This window comes from Protobothrops mucrosquamatus, unplaced genomic scaffold (genome assembly GCF_001527695.2).
Source record: "Protobothrops mucrosquamatus isolate PMUCROS unplaced genomic scaffold, P.Mucros_1.0 scaffold_210, whole genome shotgun sequence".
NCBI classification, from domain to species: Eukaryota; Metazoa; Chordata; class Lepidosauria; order Squamata; family Viperidae; genus Protobothrops; species Protobothrops mucrosquamatus.
In genome coordinates, this window is record NW_015386286.1 from 28,308 (window position 1) to 48,139 (window position 19,832).

The 19,832-nt window shown below is 36.7% G+C and overlaps 2 protein-coding genes across 2 annotated transcripts in view; one reads left to right on the forward strand and one right to left on the reverse strand.

The window, feature by feature from the left end:
* The first annotated feature begins 65 nt into the window (after positions 1-65).
* Positions 66-2,014, forward strand: LOC107297153 (carbohydrate sulfotransferase 8-like). Its single transcript, XM_015826514.1, has 2 exons — positions 66-219; positions 1,203-2,014. Exons 1-2 carry the CDS (start codon positions 66-68, stop codon positions 2,012-2,014), a joined length of 966 nt encoding a protein of 321 aa, XP_015682000.1.
* Positions 2,015-7,552: 5,538 nt separating this feature from the next.
* XDH (xanthine dehydrogenase) overlaps positions 7,553-19,832 on the reverse strand; it is a 59,138-nt gene continuing 46,858 nt past the window's right edge. The window contains 9 exon segments of the mRNA XM_029286288.1: positions 7,553-9,442; positions 10,172-10,339; positions 11,514-11,702; positions 13,638-13,703; positions 14,381-14,495; positions 16,412-16,464; positions 17,567-17,641; positions 18,369-18,497; positions 18,814-18,909. Coding sequence (XP_029142121.1) covers positions 9,392-9,442; positions 10,172-10,339; positions 11,514-11,702; positions 13,638-13,703; positions 14,381-14,495; positions 16,412-16,464; positions 17,567-17,641; positions 18,369-18,497; positions 18,814-18,909 — 942 coding nt within the window. The 3' untranslated portion in view covers positions 7,553-9,391.

Below are 19,832 nucleotides of genomic sequence, written 5' to 3' on the forward strand. Positions count from 1 at the left end.
TACTTTAACCTTATTCTCGTATTTCTGCTGCCCAGAATAAACATCCAAGAGTGTTTCTGTGGACAATGCTCCAGATGATTGTTGTTTTTCTTAGCAGCTCTCCTTTGCGTAGGACAGACAAGACAATGCGCTCTCTCCCTCGAGCCATCATCTTAACTTGCGTAGGTTTTATTTCCCTGCTTTGGTGGCACCATCATCTCTCTTCCCTTCAGCAGCAAGGTAAGATATCCCCCCCCATCCCTCATCTAAAGCAACATTAAGCTGCCTCAACTAGCCAAAGACATGTGTTGAGGAAATACAGGCAGTGGAAGGCACTTCCCTATGTTCTTAGAATCAAGGTGTTTAATAGGTGTCTTGCAACAAAGCCCAAGGAAATTTTAATAAAGTTATTAAAAGTCAACCATCTTTAACAAGTATAGCTTCATTGGAGAAACACTCCTTCAAACCTGCCATATTCTCTTTCTCTTTTTATACAGACGTATATCTGTTGCAGTTTATTAACATTGCCAATGAATCCTAGCTCCATAGCAAAAGATTAATTTTAGTGACTTGACAGCACATAACAAACAAATAATAATACTGGCATAACTTATACTCAGTTGTTTCCTCCTCTTCCTTTTCAAAAAGTATCGTAATAATATAAAAATGTAACTTTGTTGATATAGTATGGTAGCAAAATGAACACACCCAATAGGTATTTATTTCAGGTGTTCATTACTTGATTAGCAATTGGTGGTAGGAGAAAATATGTAAAACAACCTCTCTCCCAGCAAGCTATTGCAAGGGAAGATAAACTTGTCAACACCTGGGGTTTCACATTTTCTTTTCCGGAGGGCAACTTGTTGAAAAGGGTCTGCCTCACATGTTGTGTGGGTGGGCCCATGCAACATTTATGAGAGGAGATGTGGGTTTGCGGTCTTTTTCTAGTTTGGTGTAAGATAAAAATGTTTAGGAAAAGGCTATGTTAAGCCCATATCAGATCCTATAAAAGCATTTGTGCAAGCTTCTTGTCCCCAAAAGTTAGGGAACAAAGTTGCAGGTTACTCAGTGGCACAACTGGAGGAGACTAAAAAAAGGGTGGGGGAGTTTGCAGTCATAAGTATCTCTGTGCCCACAAGGCCCTTATTAGAAGTAAAGGGACAAATGGTATCATGGATCTGATGATACACATTCTTGAATAGCTTTTCCCATCGTGTTTACAGACCATTTGACCATCAAAGAGAAGATTGATGTACCCCTCACATTTGATGCTCTGCTACATGTTCAACGGGTCAGAAAAAAGACATTGCGGTCTTTTTGCAGGAAAAAGAGCAAACTCACTAAACTTCCAGCTACACAAAAGAAAGCTTCCCAGGTACTCTCTTCTATTGCAGTGAATCACAAACTGAATTTCCTGTATTGCAAAATACCAGCCACCGGAGTGGAAGAGTGGGAGCACCTGTTGGAAGTTATATTGGAGAAAGGAAATGTCACATTGCAGGTTCCTGTCCTCTATCACCAGGACTTTGGTAACAAAATGGCCCTGAGTAAATATAACTTGACGTCAATGGAAGCTCTGCTTAAAGCCTACACAAAAGTGGTTTTCATTAGGGATCCTTTCCATAGACTCATTTCTGCGTACATGCATCGGTTGGCAGAAAATCTAACCTTCGGAGAGTTCATTGACTACATCTTGTACATTGGATTGAAGAATGCCAGTGTTGAATGGACACCCTTAGTCAAGCTGTGTCATCCATGTCTTGTTCAATATGACTATATCATAATGTTTGGGTTTCTTGGCAATGAAGTGCACCATTTGATGCTCCGGACTGGATTTCCAGATAACATCCAGATGCCTGAGTTCATGGATTCCAAGTTCCAGTGGACATATACCTGGCTAGAAGAACAGATGTTCAGTGAATTATCCCTTGTGCAGAAGAAAAGGCTTTGCCATTTCTTTCGATTTGACTTTGATGCATTTGCCTTTTCCAGAAGTTTGCTCTGGGACCTCATATGCATTTCTGGAAACAGTTAGGATTAGACATCAAAGAAGAATGCACAGAACTGAACTAATGAAGTGAAATCTCAGACTCTTACACTGGTAGCCTTGACATCTAGTGGAAACAAATTCCATAATGTAATTGTGTGATTTGTAAAGAAGCACTTCCTTTTATTGGTCCCAAATATTCTGGAGTTGTTCACAGTCCATTTTTTATTTTATGCTCCTGAATAATCTGCAAATGTTAGCACCTGACTTCTCACCTCTAATTCCATGTCATGTAGAAACAATCAAAAGCCTTGTCTGGATTCAGAGCTTTGGGGAAATTTTACATTCTCTCATAACAATGGGATCTATGTTGTTAATAATAGTAGTAGTAGTAGTAGTAGTAATAATAATAATAATAATAATAATAATAATAATAATAATAATAATCATAACAACAACAACAACAACAACAACTGATTACAACATGACCAAGTTGCTAAATTAATCCACTGGGCATTGTGTAAAAAATACGACTTGTCTGTGTCCGAAAAGTCATGGGAACATAGGGTGTTCCTCATTCTCAACAAAGTTGTTGAGAATGAGAAGATGAAGATCTTGTGCGACTTTCGAATACAGACAGATCACCATTTGGAACACAATACGCCAGATATCACAGTTGTAGAGAACCGAAGTGTACAGCTGATTGATATTGCTGTACCAGGAGATGCCAGAGTCGAAGAAAAAGAACTGGGGAAAAAATGAAATATCGCAAACTGGCCATCGAAACTGCGCGATTATGGATGAAACGTGTAACAGTGGTAGCCATTGTCATCGGGGCACTGGGAACTATGTCCCAAAACTTTGCAAAATACATCAAGAAACTGCAGCTTCCTGCAATAACTCCAGCAATGTTACAAAAAACTGCGCTACTCGGAACATCTTATATTTTAAGGAGATACCTGGTTGACACCCAGGATGCTGGTAGCAACCCGTGTCAACCATCAGCGCCAGCCAATTTGAATGTTCATTTGACTGAGGTTCATGTTTAATGAATAAAAGATAATAATAATAATAATATTTATTTATTTATTTATTATTCGAATTTATATCCCGCCCTTCTCCTTGCGGACTCAGGGCGGCTGACAATCAATTAAAAACACCGATAACAATCACAAATTAAAATTAATTAAAATGAAATATTTAAATTGTCTGATTAAAATATGCTTAAAAACCCCTCTAAAACCCCTCTTAAAAATTACCCTAGGCCAGTCCCGCNTAATAATAATAATAATAATAATAATAATAATAATAATAATAATAATAATAAAGTTGGATTGGACTTTGGAGGTCATCTAGTCCAACCCCCTGCTCAGGCAGGAAAATCTATACTATTTCAGACAAATGTTCTATTTGCATGGCTGCTGATGTGGTTCATGAACCTTTGGGGGATAAATTTTTTGAAAGCATTTTAAAGTCCAAAGATATAATATCCATCATATTACATCTACTAATGTGAAGTTCTCCATTTTGGCCTGTAGAGGATATAATCAACTGTAAAGCCCACTCTTAGCAGAATGGCTGATCTTCAAATAGGTGCTGGATTTTTATGAAAGTGTTTTACACTAGTCTGTTCAGCAATAGCAGTGCAGGAGAGTCTGCAGCACATTTGTACCACTGTTATTAATGGCATTTCATTTAAGGAAAACCAATTTGGGGGAACAAAGATCAAGTTTGTTACTCAATATCTCAAGATTGCCAACTTGAAATGCCATCAGGTTTGATAACTGGGGACAAGAAGCGTCCACCAGAGGCTATAGATTTTAATTGCTTGATAAAGGTTTTGAATAAAAGGAATGATGCACTTCTGGTGTGTTGCACTGTTTCCCATTTAATCTTTTGAATGACCACCCTTTGAATTCTGTATTTTCCACGTTATTCTTTTACTTACTGCAATATGGAGTTATACTCACACAATCAGAATTACTTTAAATTTTACTTTTGAAGATATAAAAATAACTGTTGTGACAGGACAGCTTTTAATATAGGACCAATATATTACTGCTGTGATGACATTTATGATGCTTTATGGAAATTATCCATGTATGTCTGGATGATTCAGTGATGGTATATTGGTTTTTAAGAAGAGATTGGCAGCTTGAGCAGGTGGTTGGATTAGAAGACCTCCAACTCTGTTATTCTGCATTCTATTCTGTATAAATTAATGGCCCATATTTGATCTCTAGATTTGGCCACATCCAAGAAATAGAATCCAGATTGGAGTTGTGTAGAGAATACAAAATTTATTCCCAGTGACTGTAATCCCTGTAGGCCAGGGGTGTCAAACTGCCAGCCCACGGGCCGGACGCATCATCCGGAAGCTGCGCTCATCCCATTGCCGGCAATGGCAAAACTGTCCCGGCATGTCTCGCGACGTCACGTGACATCACAAGTTTGACAGATCTAGCTTCCCCAACATACATTTTGTGAAATACATTCTCCCATAATTGAGAATGATTTTCATCTTTGACGAGGGGGAGGAATTAATGTGCTGCATTTGGAGGCCACTGATGAGGAGAAAACCTTCTTCCATTCAAGGCATAGTTGTTCCTGGCAAACCTCCAGGAGGGAGAGAAACTGTGTATCCTGTGACTCATCATAACATTATGTAGAAACAACAAAAGCATTTAAATACATGTTTATTTTTCACACTGTTTCATTTAGAGCAGACATCCAGATTAATCATAAAAGAGTAAGCTCATTCCGAAATGTCTGTAATGTATGCAGATAAAATTAATCTGCCTGCTTCCTGGAAAAGTAGCCTTCCTGTGAAGAATCATTAATAACAAGATGTTATTGATAGCTATCCCTTCTTTTGCAAATACCACGCAGCAGGTACATTTAATTTGAATCCTTGTTTAACATCACTTTTTTATATAATATTTTATTAATTTTCCAATTTTACATTTGAATATTTAAAAAGCAATGTGGTGACTGGGTTAATCAATAGTTTAATAACAAAATCTTAGTGCAAATCTCAGGTTAAAACATCAAATATTTCTCTTTTTCCATTAACATTTACTGTCTCATATTCAGGTTAGTACATTTCTAATTATATCAACTCAATAAGAACATCATTATTACATTTATCAATAAATGTTTAGGTTATATATATCTTAATTACATTCAATCTTCATAAACAATCCATATCCTGTTATTTTTAATTTCAATCCATATCCTGAAATTTTTAATGTCTTATCAATATTCCAATTTAACCTTTGATATTTATAATTTTCAGACTTTGGATAACCAAAATTTTCCTTATCTCACTTCATAACAAACTATAATATCCAAAATACACATTTTATCTATTTGAATATAATCTTGTTCTATTTCCTAAGAGTTATCTATTTCCCACCATATTAAATCATCTACTTAATAACACAATATCCCCCTTTAAGTCTAATTTTTAAATATTAAACCGATGAAATCCTTATTTTCAACTGGTTTCCAAATATTTTAAATCTAATACCAAAATTCCTCTTATCTCAACATCTTCCTTTAACCCTCTAATTGGCAATATAAAATCCCCTCTAATGAGTCAAAATCCCAGTTTTTTCAACCTTATTCTAGCTTTCTTCCTTTGCCAACTAGGCTTCCATATCAGCGCCTTTAAATCATCAAATAGATCTCCCTCCATTCTTACATATGTTATTTGAATTAAAGGAGACCATTTGATTGCCAGTTTTCTGGAAGGACTAGCCCATTTGTATTCGTTAAATTGTCTCCCTATTATTCCAGTTCCCCATGTTTGCTCTAATATGTTTGTCTTCAATTCAATCTGTTCTACTTCTTTCTCAAATTTCTTCTGATTTATATAGAAAGTCATTTCCATTTTCAATGTTTTTCACTCCCTTTTCTGGATTTGTTGGTCTGTCTTAATATTTGGTTGTCCTGCTTCTTCTGTTATCTTCTGCATTGTTGGTTCTTTGGTTGTAGTCAAAATTTGGCTTTGTGCATCTAAGCTGGCATCTTGATCTTTTATTTTAGGTCTTATTTTATCACAAGCTAAAAGAATGGTTTCATATATCGCTTTCAACATAGAAAGAATCTTTTCCTGATCTTCATCCATCTCTTTCACTTAAATAGTCTTTCTAGTAAAAGTTATTTGTTAAGCAAAAGTCAGTAAAGGTTTACATTCACAGTTTAAGTAGGCCAATTTTGCTGCCCAGCTGTTTTCTTACAGCTAAATCTCTCATAGATGGTACCAAAGTCAGGAAGGTCTTATCTAAGGTCTGGGCTTTGAGCCAAGTCTCTTTTTAGGAAATAACAACCTGCAATACCAAGCTTCACCACAAGATGTCACCGATGACATTTAGAGTTTTTAAAGTCCCGAATTTTTCTAATTCTTTTTCCAATTTTATTTCTTTTTTGTAGATAAAAACAAAAGTCTCCAATAGAAATAGGAAAATTTTTGGTCCCCAAGTTTCAGGAACATATAAATCAAATTAGATTAAAGTTGTTCTTTTTAATGCTTTGATTCCCCTGGGTAGTCAGACGCCGCTATTCTTAGAGGGTGGGATAGAAATTCCCTTCCCTCTCTCCTCACAGGGGGAAGATACTTCAAACAGTCTTTACAGGAAAATAAGGTACTTAGGGTAAAGAGAAGATCAGATCTCACCCAGTTTCATCCGCATTGCTTTCAAAGTGCTCGATAGCAGCCTAATGACGAGCCATATTGATATGGCCAGTCTTTTATCTGCCAGTTTGGAGGGCTGCCCCAGATCACCCTCCCACAATCAAGTGGGGGTCCCCTCCTTGCTCGTCGCCCCTACAGGGTGACTTTTGACCCTTTCCAGAGTCCCCCAGCGAAGAAAAATCAGACGTGGAAGACGGAGTCGCCTTCCAAGCATCTGCAGCAGCCACATCGGCAAACCGGAAGTCATGTTTAACATCAATTTTATGGACTAAATATCACAGACTTTGTTAGCTTTTAAAATAGGCCAGTGATAACATGTTCTTCCTGAAACTAGGGATCAGCTAAGGAATGGGATTTTCCAGTGAATTCAATGAATAAGAAACCAAAAAGTAGGATTTCAGAATGGTCTTTTTCTTCAACAGGACATTGAATATGTCTCATGAAGTAACACAAACCACTTCTTAAGATTGAAATGATACAACTCCATTATTTTCCTTCACGTCACTTCAACAGCTTCATCCAACATTTTCAACAATGAAAAGAGATTCCATCATGACCTCAGGCCCTGTAAGTTTTAGAGGTGATCATCACAGCAGTATCAAATGCCTCAAGAATAGTGTCATTTCTATGATGTAAAAGTGCCTGACTGAGGTGTATTGCAGCTGCAAGTAAAAAGGATAATCTTATCCTAAACTGTAATGGAGAATCAACCATGGTCAGCCCCAGAATAGTTATGAATCCTAGTTGCCACAAAACAAAAATGGAAGCAGAAGGAAGAGGCAGAACTGGTCACTGGCCTAGTATTACACTTTGATTTGTTCGTCTCATGTATCAATATTAGAGCAAGTAGACAATGACAGCCCTATGAAACAATCAACCTCTTTTCTTTCTTCCATCAAAACACAAAATGGTAACTATCAACATCAAATATTAAGTATTATTTTAGTAAATGACGAACAAGAGTTGTAATCAATGTATTTTATCTTATTATAAAAAGTACCATAACTCCCTATTTTACAATCCTGTAGTCCATGATGACATTTAATATACAGCATAGTTGTATTGTATTGCTCTACTCAGCAACTACTTGGAAAAACAAGAAGTTTGATTACAATTTAGTTTCATTTAGAGTACACCTATTGAAATCATTGGGAATTACATGAAAATAATGTGACTATATTTGGTCCATTCAAGGTTTGGGTTGTTAGTGCTTATGCACCTATTCACTTTTGTTAGAAAGCACTAAAATTTTGTATGTCGTTGTTTTTCTGTTGCTTTCATACAGTTTGTATCAACCACAAACTGCATCCCAAGAGCCCAAAGCAAAATCAGGATCTTTGAATGATACCATTACCTGGTTTCTGAACATTTGGAAATGAGTTTGTATTAATTGATATTGATTCTAAAATTTATAAGATTCTAAAAGAGTGTAAAGAGCTATATAGCACACAGAGTATAATGGAATTTGATATGGGAGAAATGGAGTGCCCTATAGTTATATGGTGAACTGAATGGCTTTTAAACACTTAAAATAAATTATGAGCTAGTTCATTTTCAGGAAGAAAGTCCAGCCAGTTCACTGTACATTTCTCCTCCTGAAATGGAACTAGTATGATAAACTTGTCCAGGATTCTTCCCATTTCTCTAATATCTTAGGGCTCCTTAACTTCTTATCTATTATCTATTGAAAATATGTTTATTGTACAATGTATTTCATTTTTTGTTGTCTTAAAATGTGTGAATTTTGGACATATTCACCCTGAGTACAGAATTGCAATAATAATAATAATCCTAGCCTACACATAAAAGTATCATAGCACAGAATGGATAAAAGGGGAAAAAATCAATATTCATGTAGCGGAGTGTTTGGTTATATAAACACTACACTGATCAAACACTATAGGGCAAAACAGTATTCCCTAATAAGCCTCCACAAATTGTGCTTTTGTGCAATCCCACAATCCTCAGTTTAGCCTATCCATTTTTTGACAAAATTAAACTGAAGATTATGCTCCATAGGTTGTGAGAAAAACAGCTTTCTATGATATATACACATATAAGTTACTGATATTCTGTATATGCCAACTCAAAAGTAAGCCCCACTGAGTTCAATAGATCATAATCCCATGGATTTGGGCATTAGATCATTATAGGCCTTGCATCTCCTCCTGGGGTGATTGTCTCACTCTGACTAAGGGAATAACACTGATTTTACTCTAGCAAATTTGCAAGAACAGGAAGCTGAAAACAGGGGCCAAAAGTGCCTCTGTTAGCCATTAAACTACCTCTCTCATTCTTAGTACACAAAAGGAAAAGGAAACAGTGGCCTCTGTCTTCAGTGATCCATCCAAAAAATTAAGAAGAAATTAGATGTTATGATGATGATTAATCCGCTGCAGCTAAAGCTGCATTTTTGAGGCTGGATACCATGATTGCACTTGAAAAATGAACATATACATAGTGTTTCCCTGATCTTCACTGCAAGCTTAAAGGAACCATGGCAATCTTTCTGTTCACAGAAGAAAAGTAATTTACTCTCTCCCTTTGTTACATATAATATCTGCAATAATTTATCAACAATAACATTTTTCTTGATCAACATCAATGCTTCCACAATTACATTATAACGCTTTCTCAATCAGTAAAGGAGACACGGAATACAGTTCTGATTTCAGCTTAGAGGTACTGCTTTGTTGGTCCCTGGAGCTAATTTCTAGAGATGTCTTCATTCACACACTCACAGACCATGGTTTGAGAGTTTCTGGTTCAGCAGGTAGACACTAAAAAGAAAAAAAAAGGGGTGAGAACAAATTATAAATGCTTCAATTTTTTTGCATTTCCAGGTAGGGCTGAAAATAGCTTCTACTTGAAGTCCTGAAGTCCTGAATCAATAACACTGGACTTCATGGGTCAAGAGTCATTTTTAAGGATGAGGAAAGATATTAATTTTGTTTTATCTTAATAGTTTCTGCAGCTATGTTGAATTCAATTCGTCAATCGTGAAACAATTTTTTAAAAAAAGTTGTACTAACAATTGCATGAATTTAGGAATACACTTCTCCAAACATGTGTAGTTTTGTTTGCAATTGTACCCAATGTTTAAAGTTTTGCAAATCATTTTTGTAATAAAATATGGTGCATTATTTCCATTAATATCTGCATTTTGATGGATTTTTCCTTAATATACTTGACTGCATGGGCAACTTCTAAAAGACTCTTATTTTAGAAAAAGTGTTCTTTAGTGTACCAGTTAAAAGACTAAAGTTCAAGTCAGAAATCTTTGTTCAAATCTTGCTTCTCCCATGGACTCGCAAGGAGATCTAGTTTGCCACGAAGATTTCAAGATCATAAATTTTGAATCCTTGAAAAGCACCATAAAATTGTTGAATGTTGTGATTACCAAGTGTTTGGGAAAGCCTTTACCAATTCAAAGCTGGGTCCTTGTTCCTGTTGATCTAATGCTTAACTAATTATATTTGAAGAGGAGAATAGGAGATAAATTAACTTACCAGTTTGGTGAAGGAATCAACACAAGCATTGCGTATTCTTTCTGGAGTAGCTGGACTATATAATCTGAATATTCCTTTTAATCCAGATTCTTCTCTTGCAGAGACAATTGCATCTTTGATAGCATAAAATACGGAGGCTGCTAAGAACAATGGAGGCTCACCCACAGCCTGTGGAGATGAAAGGGCAAAAGGCCATGCAATCCTCCATCAAAAACGTATTTTCAGCATGTAACAAGATATACATATATAATGTACCAATTCACAATTTCACTGGACCACATACAGTGGTGGAAAAATGTATCTTTTGTGCATAATTTGTATGTTGTATTTCATGTTATGCTCTCTTATTTGACATCATCAGCTAACTTGTGAACCATCACAATTGAATAACCCCAATATGATGGAGGCAACAATGTATCCACTTTCACTTTTACAGTTAATTGTATCCACTTTCACTACAGTTAATTGTATCCACTTTCACTTTTTGATGGAGGCAACAATGTATCCACTTTCACTATACAGTTAATTGTATAGGCAGGAGTGCCTGGAGAAGACAGATATATCTGTCTATTAGGGAATAACTCCAGGACCAATAAGCAGTGATATTATTGATCTTGTATAATGTTTAATTAGAGAAATTAGGTAAGTAAAATGCATTAGCTCAAATGGAATTGTATGTGATTCAGCATGTTGTGTGAACCTGCTCATCATATTTAGCCATAGTATTGTTTAGCTGCTATTTACAGTATTTTGTTAAGCTGCATTTAGGATTTAAAGTGGTCTGTGCATTCAGCCAAAGAGTACTTAATTAGTGGAGAAACATTTACAATATAATAAATTTTCTATAGCCAGTAAACAAAATGAGCAATTTCAGTTCATCCTGCAGTAAGGTCATTAAAATGTTTTAAGGTAAGGCAGGATAATATGGAAGAGATAAATAGAGTTGTTAACACATAATATTTACATTCCTCAGTGTAATAGTATGAAAATCATTATGCTCTGGTGCTCCAGCTAATAAGTTCTGACCCAGCATTGGCCTATCCTATAAATACTACACTGTTTTAGAATGGTGGGTGGAAAGAAAGAATAAAAGAATAAAGAGAATCATAAACGGAAAGGGAGAAAGATATTCTTCAATGCAGCATAGAATTAATCCAGTGATATTCATCACCTAAAGTATACTTGATTGTATTTTGGTTACTGACTGAAGCAAGCAAAGCAAGGTCCCATGTTGCCAATTGTTATGAAATATCTGGAATACAGAAGACATGAGAAGAGTGCTCTGCGTTGCATATATGTTAATTGACAAATGGAGAAATTTATTTCCCAGTGAGATATTTACCTTAGATGAATAAATGGCTTTGCTATTTGGACAATCCCGGAGAAGAGAAACATGGAACTCTGATGGAATGTCACCGAATGCAGGGATCTTGTACATTCCAGGCCCCCGTGTATACAAGTTGCCTTCTGGAGAATAGCGTAGCTCCTCCAGGGTAAACAGCCCAATTCCTTGGACAAATGCTCCCTCAATCTGAAAAAAATAAATCAAGTCCAAATTTGTTCTTTTCTTTTCTCTTCCCCATCCCTTTGAAAGATTTAAAAACCAAATATTGTACAGGTTTCTGCAGACACACTTAGGCCAGCTTCCTAAATGCTTAATTATGACTGCAATCCTATTCCCATGTTCTTGGGAATAGGCCCACTGGGTTCATTAAGACTGTTTGTAAACTTCATCATCAAACTAAGAAAACTGCTCAGTCCAAAGACTTCAGAGCCAGATTGCAATTATTTAGTGATTAAGAAAAACAGTGTTTGCAGACATTTATATAAATTGCATTACATGATTATTGCTTAAATGAGTGGCAAAGTAACTAATAAAATTATAACAAATGTATTGCTTTACCATCTGTTTGTAAGCAATGATTTAAAGTGTATGATTGCTAATGCATTGGGACAGTATACTGAACTGCATTAGCAATAAATGCCAAACTTCATTGGTCCTCCTCTCAGGTATGGCCACGAAAGGCAGATCCAATTGGTCTGTTCGGATGCTGCCTCTGAACTGCTTTTTCAGTAAGCTATTCAGATAATCCCCCTCCCCTCCTCTCTCTGCCCTTTATTATGATAAGGTTGGCCTCTGTCCTGGTATCTACATGTTCCAAGGAAGTTTGTTTTGCACTTTTGCACATGCAGAGTAAATGTTTGCATGATCCTGACTCAAACATATTTTGTCTTTCATGCATATACATTCCTCCTGCAGACATTAACACCAAACCTGCAAGTATTAAAAGGAAATGTGTTATTTGAGTAATGTTAGTAGAAAACATGAAATACATAGTGAATGCTCCAGTTCAAGTGGCATCTGAATGGGGCTTGTTTCCAAACTTTCCAAAATGTATCTATTCTAAATAATTGTAGTTATTTAGAAAACTAAGTCACGTTTGTAAATTTTGAAAGTGGCTTGTTTCCCAAAATTATAGATAATATGCATTAAAAACTGTGATCTCTTGTAGAGACAGGTGAAGTTGATGAGCAGCCAGAGACTCATGCTAAGACATTGCTATTAGACCCAAAAATGGTTAATGTCGTATTGTAGATGAAAAAAGCGATGTTAATGTGTTGTTAAGAACATGAAACATAAATGTAAAAGTCCTTGTGAACAGTTCTTATCTACAAGAAAAACATCTGCAAATGAGATTTGGCGTGTACCTAATATTATAAATTTAACAAAGTTAAATGTTAACCAATACCAGTTTTAATATTACCACATATTGAAGATTTGGCAGCTCAAGTAGGTATATATTCAACTGTACTATATGTGTAAATATGTGGTCCTCAGCCTTTCTGGCTTGGGGGACCGGTGAGGGGAGGGAGAGGGGATGGTTCCCTGTAAGTGGTTGGAGCGTGCACCTGCCACTCTTGAGCAAATGGAGCTTCACGCGTGAGCACAAGCACCCACTGCTCATGCAAGTGGAGATGTGTGCATGTGCACGCTGCCCCCCCCCACTTGCATGGTCCTGATTTGAATGGGTCCTAGTCCAGTAGTGGCCTGCGGGTTGGGGACCCCTGTTCTAAATAATGGGTTTGTGGCATGATATTTTGTTGATAGTACTCATAGTTGGTTACATATCTGAATTTAGTAATTTAGGTGAATTGCAACACAGGTTAAAATAGAAAGCTCAATTTCTCCAAAACATGTGAGCATTGTCTGAAATGAATCTACACTGTAATGAACAAACCATTTCCCATTTTCCAGCTGGCATAAAGATATATGTCATGTGCAAAACACTTGAAGGCTAACACAAACTGAAAATAAATTAGCAATTAACAGTTCCCTGTGTTAAAAGAGTTCACAGTACTGCTGCTGTTTATCAAGCCTTTTGCTGATTATTAACCATTTTAATCTGTCTGTTTGTATACACATCTATTTTAGCTTCACAGAGTACAGACAACTTGCACTGCTTACCTGCCCTATATCTATAGCTGGATTCAGGCTGGTGCCAACATCCATCACAACATCAGTGTAAAGATTCTAAACATCGAAACAAGTAAAAGCTCAGTAAACACAAGGCTAACCACATATTATTAGCTAAATATGAATCGCATTTGACTTGATGTTTTTATTCATATGTTTCATGGAAGAGCAAAGTTTTCATCTGAGCTGGAACTATCCAGGTCAAAACTCCTAGATATTGATGTTGACAAGACAACTCTCAGTGTGCCTTAAAGATCTCAATGCAATGCAATGCACAACGCAATGCAATGCAACACAATACAGTACAACACAACACAGTACTTGGTGATTTAAAAAGTTATCCTGATTATAAAATTCATTGCTTAAAGCTGCAGCCCTTTGGAGTTGTCATGATGGCCTTCACAGTTATGAAATTAATGATTAAAACAAAATATAGATATAAAAGTTTATAAAAATTATTTAAAAGATTATAAAAATTCCACCACAAATTTGGAAGTGATTATACCAATTTCCTACCCAGATGAATCCACCAAATGATTTTTTTTTTAAAAAACCAACTATGTAAACCTAGTAAAAAAAAAAATAAGCACAGAGCAAAAGATTTACTGAAGTCCACATAATGAATCTAAAGCCAAGAGTATCTTATCCATTAAATACACTCTTAATTATTATAGAATGTCCCTCCTTACATGAAAATGAAGAAGTGCTTTTAACTATTTAGTAACTCTGCTTACCTTATGGTCACCGGTCAGACAATCTATCTCAACCTCAGAACAAGCAACACCATAGGAGAAGTAATTGAAAGGCTTTCCTGCATTCTTTGAGAAGTCATAGCCAACATTAGGAATGCTTAACAGAGAGGGAACAAAAGGAGGAAAATATAAAATCATCAGAGAGATTGTAAGGTATAAAAGGCAATGCATAAACTAATGTATGGACATGGTCAAGGCAAGGTTGGTTTGCAAGAATAAAAAGAGATGGAGAAATATAGCATATAGTAGGGGTAGTCAACCTTGGTTCTTTTATGACTCGTGGACTTCAACTCCCAGAATTCCTGAGCCACCTGGCTCAGGAATTCTGGGAATTGAAATCCACGAGTCATAAAAGAGCCAAGGTTGACTACCCCTGGCATATAGTGTGGGGGGAAAACTAGATTACCTACATTTCATTTTCTTTTGTTTACGGTAGCTTTGATCTCTCTGAGCTACTATTTCACATTTTTCTGCACATTGTTGCTGACCCCAGAAGGAGATGGCACGAAGGATGTATTAATATGCATGTACAGATTTTATTATCATTGCAGTAAAATCATTGATTGTGATTTAGTCTAATGTTGTTAGGTCAGAATATCTGAAAATTAATAAAGTGAAGCAATATAGGGGATCCTGAAGATCCAACCATAATTCTTATTAATCAAGGGGACTGAAATCAAGACAGTTGCAGTTCCAACCTGGTCCCCAAAATCTGGAGGTAACATTCTGAGAGGGCCAGAGCAGAAGAATTGCTTCAGTTATTCCATGAAATAAGCTGCACTTATTCCATTTCTTTGTTACAGCATTCTTCCTCCTTGTCCTCTGGCCCTCAGCCACAAGAACATTTAGCTGTTCTCTCTAATTCTTATGTATTATTAGAGCATGCAAATATTGTGACTCAAGACAAGACTGCAGTCTGAGATTTAAAAAAAAAAAGTGGAGCTAACAAGCCTGTTAGTAGAATGCTGATAAGAGACAACTCATAGTAATAATAATAATAATAATAATAATAATAATAATAATGATGATGATGATGATGATGATGATGATGATGATGATGATGATAAAGTTGGAAGGGACCTCGGAGGTCATCTAGTCCAACCTCCTGCTCAGGCAGGAAACCCTATACCATTTCGGACAAATGGCTGTCCAGTTTCTTCTTAAAAACTTCCAGTGTTGGCACATTCACCGCTTCTGGAGGCAAGTTGTTCCACTGCTTAATTGTTCTAACTGTCAGGAAGTTTCTCCTTAGTTCTAGGTTGCTTCTCTCTTTAGTTAGTTTCCACCCATTGCTTCTTGTCCTGCCTTTAGGCGCTTTGGAAAATAGCCTGACTCCCTCTTCTTTGTGGCAGCCCCTAAGATATTGGAACACTGCTATCATGTCCCCCCTCGTCCTTCTCTTCGTTAAACTAGACATACCCAATTCCAGCAACCGTTCCTTATATGTTTTAGCCTCCAGTCCCCTAATCATATTTGTTGCTCTTCTCTGTACTCTTTCTAGAGTCTCAACATCTTTTTTACATCATGGTGACCAAAATTGGATGCAGTATTCCAAGTGTGGCCTTACCAAGGCATTGTAAAGTGGTATTAATACTTCACGTGATCTTGATTCTATCCCTCTGTTAATGCAGCCTAGCACTGTGTTGGCTTTTTTGGCAGCTGCAGCACACTGCTGGCTCATATTTAAATGATTGTCCACTAGGACTCCGAGGTCCCTCTCGCAGTTACTACTATTGAGCAAGGTACCCCCTATACTATACCTGTACATTTGGTTTTTCTTGCCTAAATGTAGAACCTTACTTTTTTCACCATTGAATTTCATTTTGTTAGATAGCGCCCAGTGTTCAAGTCTGTCCAGATCCTCCTGTATCCTAAGCCTGTCTATCGCATCTTCTTTATTGTAAACCCATTTTATGAAATTAGCTTATATCTAAATCCCCAACAGCAGAAATAATACCCAAATTCCAAACCTGATGACGTTTTGCAGATCTTCTCTCTGATAGTTTCACTCACCTATAAAATCCTGTAGCTGATAAACTCACACAGTCATGATAAGCTGCCAACACCTATTGAAAACAAGCATATAAAATGTTGTTGGGCTTTTCTCAAACTGGAATAATTGTAATTTCCTGAGTGGAATGGAAATGTTTCATTGAGTAGCACAATTATTCATAAGGAAAACATTATCAACAAAACATTAAAAAAAAAAACTTCCTCTCAACTCGTAATGTTCAACTTTAAAAACACAATAGACCTTTGCCCCAAATCAGCATTGAGCAAAAACTATATGAGACTGCAATCTGATATTTTGATTATTGCTCATCTCCAATTCCAGATACATGCAGTGAATGTGGAAAAATGCTGGGAACAGCATCTGAAAGACTACAAGTCTATATTGCCAACATTTTTCTTTATCTAGAAGGGTATCCCACAGAACTAAATGGAATTTCCTTCTGAATTGAAATGTACAGGAATGCATTGCTAAATATTAAAAGGGCTTGTAATTGTGCTTTTATATTTGCCAACTCAAAACTATGGGCAGCCTTATTCTGCATTGATATTTTTACATGCTTTAGAGTAGACCAACTAGATCAAACCAAACATGGCTGATACAGCAATCTACACTGAAATAGCTTTTATAAGTACATGGGTGGGGGACCATTTGGAAAGTCCAGAGCTATAGGCTAGACTCGGGGATTTATTTATTTATTTGTTAAATTTGTTTGCCACTCATCTCACTACAATTGAAAGGCAGGAACACCCAGGAATCTGCATGGATATATCATCAGGAATCAAGCTTGATTACCATCCTGTATCAGATAAAAATACAGGACACTTTTATCACCACGACTCCTTGAACAGGGCATATCCTGTACAGACCACAATGACATGATCTGTCAGCATTAGAGCTAGGAAATGGTAGTAGTTGTCTCCCACAAAGCTCCACTTATTCTGGAAGATGCCTCAGTTTGAGTAAAGTTGCAATACAACATTAATACATAATCAAAATGAGATATGGCAACAATATAATGAAATATGAAGCAGTTAAGAAAAATAGCATGGGAAAAAGCTAATTAGAATTTGCAAAAAAAAAAAAAAAGGAATAGTATAGGCAGCACATTTATGCTATACTTCCAAAACTTTAACTTGCATCAAATGAAAACATACCCAATCTTGCCATGATCCTTTTGGGTTAGCACATCTGAATGGCTCCAATTGTTTTAAGATGGTCTGGCAAGCGTTCTAAAAAATAATCCAAAACAAAAAACATTTTGTTACAAAGATGATCTCTACTGTGCCTGCAGATTGCAGTTAAGTCTATATCATTTTACTTGTCTGAAACTGACCTCAAATGAATAAAAATATAACGATATGCTTTAGACCTAAAATTGCCATGTCGGGCACTTTTGAAGCAGCAACTCTCATATACTGTGGTCCTAAAACTAAATATGCTAAGAGATTCTCAGAATGCCCATTTTTATAGTGCAAATTAAACAAACTGTTTCTTGAACTCCCAAGCCAGACAGATTTGTGCTAACAGCAATGATTGTATAAGTCAAACTTTTCTAATGTGGAATTTTGGCCATGGTAGCTAAAAATTAGAATCTGATACAACACATCTGGCAGATAACAGGTTATGGAAATGTATCACAGAGATAGTTTAGAGTCTATTATTATATCATTGTTCATCTCAAATTAAGCATCACTGAAACTTAATGACCAGTTATTATCATTTCTAATGCTGCTATTTTGATCAGCAATAGAATTCCAGGGTCTAAGATAAAGGATTTCCCCACCAACATGTAGATAATGGTACTCCGTCACTTATTTAACCATTTCCTTTTACATAAAACATTGTATTGATAACAGCTTTTGGGGATTGCTGGGGAGGCGTACAGACAAGTGAATTGGAGGGGTTCCCTGCTACAAACTGATAGCTACAAAATTGTGTATAAGTAATATTCCTTACAAAAACAGCCATCCCATTGATATCAGCACTGACAGAAGCAGCTGTTGGTGATGTATTTGGCACCGTGTTGGTGCTTGTCTCACTTATATGGATCTTAGAGGTAGGGATTCCCAGAGTCTTGCTGGCAACCTACAAAGAGAACATTGGATTCATTGTTAAATGTTAGACTGGCCACAACCCAAAGAAACATAACTTTATGGATAGCTGTTTCCTTTTTTTCTAAGTGAAAAAAGAAAAAAGAAAAAAGCAAGCCATCCTGGCTTCTATCAAATAAAAGTTATAATACAGCAAGAGAAATAAGGGGGAGGTACAGATTTTAATGGGGTATCTACATGTCAAGAGGCTTGCAGGATTTCAGAAGCTGTTATTATAAATAGATGTAGCTGAACAAATGAGGTATATATTAAAACAGCACAGGGCTTTTATATACATATTCCTAATTTACCTGAATCATCTTGGTGTGCAGACCTTGACCCATCTCAGTCCCACCATGTGTGAGCAACACCGAACCATCAGTGTAAACATGTAACAATGCACCACCCTATCACCAAAATTAGAGAAATAAACTGTTAAGATCTGTTTGAAATATTCGTGTCTCTAGGGCACATTTTTAACTGTAGTCTTCCGTCTTTCATATGCTTTCATTAGGAATCAATCGAACTGATGCCAAATTACTAATATTAGTAGCTCCATGGAATTTAATCATATGTAGCACATCCAATCTCCTTCATGGATTACTGCCTTGTCGTGGCGAAGGGGCTTGCATAACTCAATGAAGCTATGCCGTACAGGGCCACCCAAGACGGACAGGTCATAGCAGAGAGTTCTGACAAAATGTGATCCACTGGAGAAGGAAATGGCAAACCACTCCAGTATCTTTGCCATGAAAACCCCATGGACAGTACCAAAAGGCAAAAAGATATGACGCTGGAAGATGAGCCCCTCAGGTCAGAAGGTGTCCAATATGCTACTGGGGAAGAGCAGAGGGCTAGTACTAGTAGCGCCAGAAAGAATGAAGTGACTGGGCCAAAGCCAAAAGGACGCTCAGCTGTGGATGCATCTGGTGGTGAAAGGAAAGTCCGATGCTGTAAAGATCTTTTCTCCATAGGAACCTAGAATGTAAGATCCATGAATCAAGGCAAGCTAGATGTGGTCAAACAAGAGATGACAAGACTGAACATCGACATCTTAGGAATCAGCGAACTAAAATGGACAGGAATGGGTGAATTTAACTCAGATGACCATCAGGTATACTACTGTGGGCAAGAATCCCTCAGAAGAAATGGAGTAGCCTTCATAGTCAATAAAAGAATAGGAAAAGCAATACTGGGATACAATCCCCAAAATGACAGAATGATCTCAGTTCGAATCCAAGGCAAACCATTCAATATCACAGTAGTCCAAATCTATGCCCCAACCACTGGTGCTGAAGAGGATGAAATTGACTAGTTCTATGAAGCCCTA